This window comes from Apostichopus japonicus, chromosome 20, assembly GCF_037975245.1.
Source record: "Apostichopus japonicus isolate 1M-3 chromosome 20, ASM3797524v1, whole genome shotgun sequence".
Taxonomy (NCBI): domain Eukaryota; kingdom Metazoa; phylum Echinodermata; class Holothuroidea; order Aspidochirotida; family Stichopodidae; genus Apostichopus; species Apostichopus japonicus.
In genome coordinates this window covers 2,843,166-2,855,384 of record NC_092580.1, presented here as the reverse complement: position 1 = coordinate 2,855,384, position 12,219 = coordinate 2,843,166, and the positions used below count along the sequence as shown (strand labels likewise).

The 12,219-nt window shown below is 41.0% G+C and overlaps 1 protein-coding gene across 1 annotated transcript; it reads right to left on the bottom strand.

Annotated features, from left to right (window-relative positions):
- Positions 1-265: 265 nt before the first annotated feature.
- LOC139961108 (cytochrome P450 2U1-like) lies at positions 266-11,431 on the bottom strand. The gene is made up of 5 exons (XM_071960004.1): positions 10,075-11,431; positions 7,008-7,236; positions 5,556-5,967; positions 1,629-1,953; positions 266-1,041 (listed from the first exon to the last, which is right to left on the bottom strand). Exons 1-5 carry the CDS (start codon positions 10,397-10,399, stop codon positions 860-862), a joined length of 1,473 nt encoding a protein of 490 aa, XP_071816105.1. The 5' UTR covers positions 10,400-11,431; the 3' UTR covers positions 266-859.
- Positions 11,432-12,219: the final 788 nt, after the last annotated feature.

Sequence of the window (12,219 nt, the reverse complement as noted above, 5' to 3'; positions counted from 1 at the left end):
TTCCAGTTACTTTCAAGAAACATTCATTCATCAAATACATTTTTAACTTCATTAACAAATTAATAATTGATTCTATATAGGTCATCAAATGTTAAGAGGGAGTCTGGAATTTCATCACTTTTGGTTTCTTAGTTTGAACTTGATATGACAATAAACACCAAGGAAATGTATTATGCCATGAGAGTAATATCTCAAACACTATGATCAATTTAATGTTATTAGCTCAACTCGAAGTGGAGTACATATAAAAGCCTAAGAAGTAAGGTAATATTACATTAATATTTATTTCATTAGGCAATATTACATTTATATGGTGGAAATAGTGGTATAGTGATTATAAATGTGTAAAGTTAGAATTGGTTACCCCATAACGTCATTCCATTAGATGATCAAGCAAAGAATTTTTCACGCCCTCGGTCTGCGATTTTTTGTAGTTGTTAACTTTTATAAAGTTGTATATAATTTGCCCCTCAAAATGTGCAACAAACCAATTCCATCAACTTGCCCACATATTGTTTTCTCTTTGTCTTTAGAAGGCATGACACTTTAACAAGAGGGAACATTTCAAAGTACATTTGATCAACATCGAGCGAGGTCTCAGAGACAAAGCTGAAGATTTAAATAAACTATGAAATTCAAGCGATACGGTACAATACTATTGTCATGCAATAACGTTACCTTTACAAATAGCCCTACTGTTTGCGATTGCATGACGCTGAATCCCTGTATAATAACACAACCCATAAAGACTTAATACCTTCATACTATCCGTTAGACGCTACCGTACTGACTATATCAATACGTTTTCATCTATACGTTTTCCAATTAGACCATCAATGTTTATCGCGACTTCATACATCTACGCCCTCATTTCGGCGCATATCTCATAGGGACGGATACTCAGTAAAACGCCATGATTACCATCTAAGGAAGGTAGTGGGTCACCATCTGGAACCCGGAAACGGAACCTTTGGACTAAACCGGTCAGGAAGAGGAATATTTCCGTCTTTGCTAAAGTCTCACCCAGGCAAACCCGGCGACCTGAGAAAAAAACACACAGAAAGAAATCTGGCAGTGATAGCAGATTGTGATAAAATATGCTAGATTTCTACAGGCATGAAGGAATCATAAAAAACTAATATATTAGCTATATATATCTACACCGTCGGCACGATAACTCTTATGATAAAGTCCAAGCACTAGGTGGCAGGAAATGATGGAATCAGGGCAGTGGAATAGGGGGGGGGGTGCTGCCAGCTTCCATAGGCAATGAATTATGCATGTGACTTTGATTTGACTGGGCAAAGTACCAAATTACCCCAACACGATATGAAAAATGTATTCCTATGCATTCCTTACCACATATTACATTATTGAATATTTTCGATAAAATATGAGGATACTTTTTTGGTTATCTTTTTCTGAACCCCCAAAAATATCCCCCTTCCCCTTGGTTAAGCCAACTAAATAATAAGAGCAACAATAAAAATAACAATAACAATAGTAGTAAATCGATCGTTGGATGCATGGATGGATTAATTAAATCAATCAATCAATGAAAGGCACCTCTCCCCTTTCCATTCCCCTCTGTATGTTTTGAATTGTGGACTGGTTACTGTAATACTTACCAATGCCAAATGGTATGTGAGACTCTCGATTTACCACAGTTTTCCCATCTGGTGAGAGAAACCTTTCCGGATTGAAGTCGTCTGGATTTTCCCATTTAGTTGAGTCATGCCCAGATGCCCAAATGTTAAGCACGACCTTTGAACCTTTCGGAATGAAGTATCCGCCAATTTTTGCATCGCGTGAGCATAGATGTGCAACTAATGGAACCACTGGACGAAACCTTTGTACCTCTAAGATCACTGCCTCGGTATAGGGCAACTGCGATCTCTCCTCGTAGATAGGTAGCCTGTCTATACCCACCACATCGAGAAGTTCTTGGTAAATCTAGTGTCCAAACAGTATATACAACAGTCAAAAGTAGCCTGTGGTAACTCCGCAGCTCTCAATATATATATATATATATATATATATATATATATATATATATATATATATATATATATATATATATAAATATATATATATATACATATAGTCATTAAGGGCGTATTACCCAAGTATTAAGATTGTACAGAGTGCACCCCTGGCGCTTTGAATCTGACAATCTTTACACAATTTTTACACAGAATAACCACTCTTTATAGGCAAGCCAAGCCGTAAATAAGAATTGAATGTGTAGCAAGTGATATGACAGATATATAGTAAATCAATAAAGAATAACACACCAGAAAAATTCCACTTCACGACCGGTTTCGTCCTTTTGGGACTCATCAGGCGAATGTAGGGGGTTGGGCTGTTGGCTAATCACCTACACCCTTAAAAAAAGTTACGGATTACAGAAACTGCAGACGTCAATAGAGGCCTTGTATAGGTCCTAAAACCTGCAAGGACAACTGTACAACCACAGGATGACAGCTCTGGATGAAAGCCAGAAGGAAGCTCGGCGCCCGATTGGAGCGGCAGTATCTCCAAAACGCCATGTGTTCATAGGAACATGGAATGTGAGGACAATGTGGGCAACAGTTGTGACTGCAAAAGTTTGTAAAGAGATGATCGAGTATAAGATTGGTATTCTACTGTAGGTCTATATGTGAAGTAAGGTGGAATGGTGCAGGAAAGATGAACATTGTTAGTGGTGAAACGATTATTTATGCTGGAACGGATAGGGTGCGTGAGAAAGGAGTTGGTATTCTGGTGACCAAGGATATGACAAAAACACTGATGGAATGGACACCATCCAGTGGCAGATCATTACTGCAAGATTCTACTCTAGGCACAAGAAAGTCACGGTCATTTAGGTGAATGCACCAACGGAAAATGCAAGACCAGAAGTAAAGGATGATTTCTACGAACAGCTTACATGTGTGTATGTTGGATGCAACAGGATATGATATGATAATTGTAATGGTAGACTTCAATGCAAAAGTCGGTACCGACAATGAAGGTACCGACAATGAATGTAGAGTAGACATCCTGGGAAAGATGGAGCAGGTATGAGAGATGGCAATGGTGAAAGGCTGTGTGACTTCTGTCAGATGCATGGTCCAGTGATTACTGGCAGCTTCTTCAAGCACAAAAACATACACAAGCTAACCTGTATGTCACAAGATAAAAGGACAAGAAATCAGATAGATCATTTGTTAGCACAAAGGAGCATGAAAACTTCGATATTGGATACCAGGGTGTGTAGGGGGGCAGATGTGAACAGTGATAACTATTTGGTGGGGGCAAAGATCAGATTGAAACTAAGGAGTTTTTTAATCGAAATAAAGTGAAGCTAAATATTTGTATAGAAAGACTGACGGATCAACAGGTGAAGAACAGTTACAATGTGGCAGTGAGCAACAGGTCTGAAGTATTGGAAACATATGGGGTAGAAGAGCACTACAGTAAGTTAGAGAGAGCATATGTTTAAAGTGCTGATGAGGTACTGGGATTTGCTAAGTGTACAAATAGGCCATGGATCCAAGCAGAGACGTATAGGAAGAGGGACGAGAGAAAAGAGATAAAACGGAAAATAGAAAGTACAAGATCTGAGAGAGTTAAAGGAAAGTTCCAGAGAAAATATCTTGAAAAAGACAAGGAAGTTAAAAGCAGTGCAAGAAAGAGAATGGATAGATGAGCTAGCAGCAGAAAATGGGAGATTGAAAGAACTTTACATGATTACCAGGAAATTGACAAATAGTAGACATAATGAATTTGCAGTCATTAAAAATAAGCAAGGGGAGATCGTTACAGATTCTAGTGCCAGGAAATAAAGGTGGAAGGAGCACTTTAGTAGTGTTTTAAATATAGATGAGCCACAGCACCCAGTTACAGATGAACATGAGATAGTAATTGACGAAAGACTGGACATAGACGAATCAGAAATAACTTTATGTGAAGTCAGAAAATCACTTAAGGCACGGAGACATGGAAAATCACCAGGAATAGATCGGATACATACAGAAATGCTTTAGGCAAAAGAAACGACTGTAGATAGGTTGACATGTCTCTTCAATCGGTTTTTGAATGATGAAAGTATACCATATGTGTGGAATAAAGGTATTATAGTCCAAATCCCAAAGAAAGGAGACTTGAAGGATTGCAACAATTGGAGAGGAATTACTCTGCTACCTGTCATTAGCAAAGTTTTTGGCAGAATACTGATTGGACGAATAAGAGATGGCATAGATAAACATCTCAGGAATGAACAGGCCGGGTTCAGAATAGGTAGAGGGACAAACGAGCAAATCTACATCTTAGTGAATATTGTGGAACAGTCATGCGAATGGAGATTATCTCTATACCTTCGTTTTGTTGACTTTGAAAAGGCATTCGACTCTGTACATAGACCAAGCCAATGGCAAATACTAAAGATTTACAGCCTTCCAGAAAAAGTAATTAAGATTTTAAAGGAAATGTACAATGCATTCAGCTGTGCAGTGTTAGATGAGGCGAGCTAACTGACTGGTTCCACATCGCATATGGTGTCCGACAAGGATGTGTCATGTCAGGGTTTTTATTCCTTTTGGTCATCGACTGGATAATGAGAACTGTAACTGGGGCAGAGAGAAATGGAATTATGTGGAATTTTAACAATGTTTTAGAAGACTTAGATTTTGCTGAATATATAGCATTGTTATGTTCTAAATTTGATCACTTTCAGAGGAAGACTAATAGAGTGGTGAATGAGACAGCAAGGGTTGGATTGAAAATAAATGTTGGTAAATGCAATATGATGAGGTTAAATATGCAGAATGAGCAGAAGTTCAACGATATGGAGATTGAGGATGTTGCTGAATTAAACTACCTTGGTGCAAAAGTAAATAAAATTGGAGGTGCAACAGAAGATATTAAATGCAGGCTGGGGAAGCTACGGCAGCATTATGGAGCCTGACTAGAATTTGGCACCAAGGAGTGACATCGGGACACAAACAATGATCACCCTATTCAAAACCCTCGTGAGATCAGTATTGCTATATGGTTGTGAGGCATATAAGATAACTCAATTAGAAGAAAGAAACTGTATACCTTCCAGTGTAAATGCCTGAAGAAAATACTTAAAATAAGATACCCACAGACCATCAGTTATGAAGAGATGGAGAGAGTGACCAAATTGAACAAAATAAGTAAGGAAATCAGGACTGGAAGATGGAAATGGCTAGGACATGCGCTGTGAAAAGACAGGACAGACAGCAATTACATAGCCCTGGGATGGATCCCGGAATGTTCAAGAGCTAGAGGAAGGCCTAAAACAACATGGCAGAGGACAGTAGAGAAAGAGAGGAGGAGAGCAAGCTGGAATAGTTGGAACGAAGCCAGAACAGCAGCAGCGAACAGAAAGAAGTGGAGGGAAGACGCCTCGGCCTTGTGTACCTCTTGGTACAGAGCGTTAATATTAAGATTAAGAATACATCTAAGTGACATAGTCTGCAGCATGGATGTTGTAGTAGGCAATTTAATTCTTACTGCACAAATGAAATGAGAATGTGACCATACAGTACCTTTTCTTGCACCTCTGGATAATGACAAAAGATCGCTAGCGCCCAAAGTAAAGAGGTGGTGGTGGTATCAGATCCAGCCGCGAAGAGGTCCATTATGAAACTCCACGGTCCACCTAAATGAGTCTCGCTCTTTCCCAGACCTTCCTGTTTCTCGCATTCCAACAGGTACATATCAATGATGTCACGTACATCATTGGGATCCATGGTAGACTGATGTTCCCTAATCATGTCCGATATGTACGACTTGAGTACGACAAACTCTCTTATCTTCCCACTGAATGGAGGTACACAAAGGATCATTCGTAAAAAAACACGAGGGATGGAATGTAACAAGGATGTAACTGTAATCGCACCTGCCGACGACCGTAACGTAGACAGAAGCCGTTGAAACTTGACGTTATCATAATCGTACCTGCATGCGTGAAAATGGAAGAGCAAAACTAATGAAAATACAATTATTGAACAAAAGCAAAAGGTTTATTAGAGGTATAGTATAAATAAATGCAGTTCAGTGGTCGCCAATAGCTCTCCTCTCTTCAATTACCTTTGCTTTCTGACAAGGGGCAGCGGAGCCTTGGGGGATGGGACACGTGTCTCTTCAAGTCACTTCTTAAAAAAAAACGAGCACAATATTTTGTTAAATCTACATATGCCATTTTGGCATATAAAAAGTACCCCTATGAAATATACTTGTAACTAAAATGTGTCATCTTCTTGGAAAAGGGGGAAGATGTTATTGAAAAGTGCCATTTTGTAGAAAAGATCATGCATCCAAATACTGGAATTTACGTAACGACATGCTCAGAGGATCCACTAAGTCTCATATCATACTCCCGCTCGAGATTTGTGCCAACCCCCCCCCCCCCCATTGCACGTTTTCCAGCAACCTCTGTTGCTGACATTTTATAAAAAGGATATTCGGCCTATGAATGCCACAATTTGTTCAGCCTTTGTTATACTACTTCAGGAGCGGAGCGGCAGGGATTGGGACATTGATGTGGAGAACTGAATGCAACACGAGTTGGTCCCGTGCAGCCGGTTAGTAAGAACTGCGATTACTTTTTTTACGTTGGCATAACGTTGTTATAATTTTGTTTTTCAGTTTTTTAGTGACATTGCAATTTTGAGATTTCTTGAAATGCAAATGAATATTAATAAGAGAAAACCTATATAGATCTATTAGTGCCTGGGTGGGTGTCTGGCTGCAGTGAGCAGGTAGCTTTGTCAGTAATCACGATTGTCGTACTCTCCATTAAATTGTTGGTGCCCTTGACTCTATTTCCGAATTCCTGACAAGAGGCCTCGGTAGGAAGGGAGAGGGGGGGGGGGAGAGAGAGTGTACTGCGGCACTCTCGTATTGCATGCAACAAAATAGTAGGGGACACGTTCATGTGGTCCACTGTGTGTAGCTATATAATCCATACACACGTACAATAACAATTTAAGTTTTACCTTTCACCAAAACTGATGTTACATATGATGTTAGATACAGCGTTGTTCACGGCCAGGGCAGGATTGAATCTTTTTCCATTTGTCTCTTCAATTGCAGCAACAAGGAAAGTTGTTTCCTCATTAATCTTGTTAGCCACACTTCTCTTTCCGACGCCAAAGTTCCGGAGGGCGTTTGCCCCAAATTTACGCATCTCCTTCCAGTTTTTCCCGTGTCCAAATACGAGACTACCTACATGGAATCAAACATAAGTGAAAACATTCATACTGCACTCAGTACCGTAAGGCCTAACCACACTCCCCCTATACGCAGTGTTCGATTTTTCCGGTATCGCATCGCAAAATGCGATCCAAAACGACAAACTTGCGAGACGTTTCCAAATCAGCATCGCACAATGTGCCGATTTGTGCGATACAAATTCCTAGTCAGATTTGGGAGCAAACACTCAAACCTTAACTTACGAACTGTCGATCACAATGTAGAAGTTATAATTTATTGAGTTTATACTCAATGTACAACTTATTCACTTGACCGTATAGCGAAAAAAAAAAAAAAAACCTGAAAAAAATAATATCCTACCATAGTTAAGTGTAAAGCAAATAGCCTAACCACCTCGGCGGTTACGGATCTCACGTAACTAAAAGGTTCCCTGGCAACGTGCCAAAAAATGTTAACAAACAGGTGTTACACAGGGGATGAGCTCACAGTTGTTGGGAAGGTACCTGGGCAAATTCGCAGCACATGTACCCTGGTACAGTAGTTGGGTATAGGGTTAAACACTGCAGTTGTAAAAATGTACGCATAGTGCACGCTATTCATTGTTAGGCAGTCTAGAAACGGGGCTTTGCTGAACGTTGTTTGTTTCATAATATCGGGAGTTTTGTAAGTTGCACTTTTTAAAGATTGAAAGACAGATTAAATCTCTTTTCATTTTATAACATATATAATATAGCTACTTTAACTTGTCATTTTAAAATTTTCATCAGTTTCGTGACAATTTAAATAAAAAAAGTTAGTATTTTGCATCCTCAACTGCGAATTTTTTCATCGCCAGACATCGCAAAAAATGACAACAATTTTCGGGGGCTTTCGCCCCCAGGTTCCATGGGCGGCGATCCTGGGGGGAAGGGGGGGATATATCCCCCCCCATGAAAATGGGTGGAGGGGATGTAATACACCATATCCCCCCCCCCCCACCAAATGCCAGGGATAAGAATATTTTCATGCCTACATTTATGCATCATCGTGAATGTACGGCTCTTTTTTAGCTTCATTTCTCGCCTACCATAAACGCAGTGCGATCTTTTCAAATAAAGCGTCTTTATAAGGCAAGAATAGTTGACTGTAGGCTTCATTGGCCCTATAACAACAAAATGTATTATTGCGCCCACGGTATTGATATAGTACATATATGCACCCCCATAGTATTTATATAGGCCCTATAGTAGGCCTACACATGAACAGCTGAGAATCTCATGTTACCAGGGTAATGCTTAATACACGTTTCACCTGGATGCCCTAGCAATCGGTACCTAGGAATGTAACTATGTGTAATTGTGTATTGCATGTGTGTAGGCCTATAATAGCCTGCATGAGGCCATTTTCTTCATCGAATAATATAAAAGAGCTCTCGAACATTCTAACGTAGCGCCTGAAACAAGATTGACAGGGGCAATTTTCCCAAAATAAAACCTGAAATTAAAAAAAAAATATTTTGGATCCTGATTATGAGATATTTCGGACATGATATCCCTATTTTAAAGTTGGGTATATGCCGCTTGGAAACCTCGGGAAGTGCCGTTTCCGGCCATCTAGAGGGTTTGTTAATCCCAAAATTTTCTTGTACGCTTCGCGCCAACTCATGGTGGCGCTACGCTTAGATAGTCAACAAGGTCATATCCCCCCCCCCCACTCGGAAGTACGGATCGCCACCCATGCCAGGTTCCCACGAGGGGTTCTACCCCATGACCCCACCATAGCCCTAAGACGGGCCCCTGGACACCACGCCTTTATGCTCGCACGTTACGCGTGCTAGGCAGGCGAACACCGGCGGGAAATCGGCAGTGGGTTCGCGGGAAATTGAACAAGGTTTTCCAACACTGCTGAACTGTGCAGTTACTGTATGCATCATGTTCAAGGTTTTCACGGAGGCTTTTGAGGAAATGAATGGTTAGTACAGTGTATATATGCTGCACTAATGCTGTGTGTAGGCCAAGGTTCACGAAGGTCATTGGTTATATTCGCGCGCCGTAGACGTGTTTTTAGATGTTACGGAGAGTCAGGTTTCCATGGATATTAATTGAAAATGAATCTGAGTTTAACTGACGCTAAAGAAATGGATCGTCTTGGGCAGATTAACAAATCATTGCAAGTATAAATAAGTACAAGTAGCTCTGCTGTTAAAAAGAAAAGTTCAATATCGGCTTGCTGTTATCGGCAATTAGGCAAAATTTTACCGATACCGATATGCTGCCGATATTGCAAATATCGGCCGATACCGATATTGAAAACGATTATCGTAGCAACACTAGTATAAATAATAATAATAAACAAACATTTTCTAGTTAATACATTGATCGCCAACATTTGGTCCGTTTTGTGGTAATTTCAAAACTGCTATTCAATATTGGGGAACTGCTATGCAACAAAAAAATTGTATAGCAATTGTCGAAATTTGTTGCTATGCAATTTTTTGGCCATAAGTCGAACCCTGCCTATACGGTCCCCCATTATATGTTCGAGCAGTACTCTACCTGTGTCCATAGAAATGTATTGGGGTATATCCCCTTTAAAAAAGAAGTCTGTCCTCTGACTGCTCTCATTCTATGCGAACGATGGAGAAATATATATTTATATTTTTTTTATGATTTATTTATTTATATACATCGGTCTCAAGATTCCAGGGTCTCCCCCTCCTTTATATAATCATCGGTTAACCTCTGGTCCCGCTTACCTAAATCAGTCAGGTGGAATATAAAGTTTGCCTCAACCTCCCCCTACCACACCAATCCCACCTTTGTAATCCTGTGCACACCAAAAGACAATTCGAATTAGTGACGTCGAACTTACCGTTGCTGCCCTCGTAAATAAAATCAAACACAGCACTAGCAGTTCTGTCAGAGAAAGAATCAGCTTTATCCAGCGTCGCCTCTTTAATGGTTTCAATGCTGTTAAACATAACAAACAAAGAACGGCCAAATCCTCGCATGCTGTAGACAGCACCATACTTTTTGGCAAACCGACTCGCAACAATGTAGACATTCTTTTGGAATCTAAGCACCGCCAGTGGATTGATTGGACCAGGGGGAAGATTTCTGGGTCGTCCACGTATCCATATGAAGTAAATTAGGACTATAAAACACAGTAATGTCACTGTCAAGACATTTAACTCCATAACGAAATGCTTCTAAATTCAAGCCACTCAAGAACTTATATTTACAATGCGTAGGTCTCTTCAATGTAGGCCTATTTCGGGAGATCCTATCACTCATAAATTATATGGCACACGGTCATACTCGGAAACAGCCAAATATCACATCACCTCAATGTGAGCAACTGAACAGACCAAAGGCAACACAGCATAGACCATGTAATTCTATCAATAGAATACAGGCATCCACAAATAGATGCACCGAGTAATAGTACCAATTTATGATAGCTGGTTTAGTATCGTGTGTGGGTGTCAGTGCGTGCTCAAGTAGAATCAATTCCACTTAAGAATAAAATTAAGGGCAATTACATTTTTTGCAGGCATTGATTAGCCACTTTTAAGCTATTAGTTCTAATATAGTTACACTTATTAAGATGCAGCATAGGGCATCACTCACAACACTTGAAATTGGCAGAATACGAAGAGAAAATAGTGGTTACAATGTTTTTGAAATTTGACCTCTACTGCCTTATAAAAAACATAATAGGCTTCTTGCACTCATTCCGGTACACCTACAAACCAAATTTGAGATTAGTCCAACTTAGCATTCTTGAGATATCCTGTTTTCAAGCTATAGGCATCACACCATGCACAGCCGCCTATCCAGGATTTCCTAACCCGGGGGGGGGGGCGCTAATTACTATCTAAGTGGAGCGCCACCATCGGTTGGCGCGCAGCGTACCAGAAAATTTCTGGTTTTGATACCTCCCCAGATCACCGGAAATGGGACTTCTCGGGCTTGAAAATGACCAACCAGATGTACACTTTTGCCTGAGAACCAAGTATCTACCAATAGTTTTTAATTCATCCATAATCTTTTTGAAGATTGTCACCAGTCACACATCATGTTCGACCTCATCGCATCTCCTGTGGATCATTGCCTTTGTAGGTGATTCTACGTCACGGCCCACAGTACCCGTCAGCCCCATTTTTCAAGGTTTTAAGCCTATTATTTGTTCAGAATTTGAAAATTCGTATTCTCGTGAATAAAGTCACTTCAAACATACCCATAATGTTGTGTAGCGGAAAGCTACGACTTTTCCTTAGTGAGATACGTTTCGCTCCCTCAGGGGTAACATCTGTTGCGCTCCGCGGAGGTAACGAGAGATGTTTATCCGGAACAGGAACTGATTACGTAATTTTGCTATATCGATGTATTCCCGTGACTGGCATAGGCAGGCACGGCGGTGGGTGTGTGAGGCGATCCCATTGGTCGCAACTCACCGTAGTTATATATACAAGTAGTCCCTGATTGGTCTAAGCCTTTTTTTTTACAGTTTATGTACGGACGTGTGTAAACGGGGGTTATTTCCGGGGTATATAATGCAGGGTTCTTTCGTAAATGAGTGAGTCAGAGGGTCGGAGAGTCGGTCGAGTGCAAGACAAGGAACTTTCCTTCCGGCGGCTCGTGGTAAAGCCTTTGATATTTGCTAAGTCCAAACAAATGTGTTTAAGCATTTTAGAGTGCCCGCATCTCTGCGCTGCCCGAGTCCAGCGGATTGCCCGACCCCTGCGCTGCCCGAGTCCAGCGGATTGCCCGACCCCTGCGCTGCCCGAGTCCAGCGGATTGCCCGACCCCTGCGCTGCCCGAGTCCAGCGGATTGCCCGACCCCTGCGCTGCCCGAGTCCAGCGGATTGCCCGACACCTGCGCTGCCCGAGTCAAGCGGAATGCCCGAAGCCTGTGCTGCCCGACACCGGTGGATTGCAGACGTCTAGACTGCCCGACCCTTGCGCAGCCCAGTCTAACTTAGCCATGTTTATCATTGGGTTGTGCCCGACCCCA

Bases quoted from the DNA above. Each gene is read 5' to 3' on its own strand.
- LOC139961108 (XM_071960004.1), bottom strand. From the start codon at position 10,399: ATGGAGTTAAATGTCTTGACAGTGACATTACTGTGTTTTATAGTCCTA. The intron at 5,968-7,007 runs GTAAAACTTAAA...TCACGCATGCAG, and splicing joins AACATCAGTTTTGGTGAAAG to GTACGATTATGATAACGTCA. The intron at 1,954-5,555 runs GTACTGTATGGT...TTTGGACACTAG, and splicing joins ATCCAGAGGTGCAAGAAAAG to ATTTACCAAGAACTTCTCGA.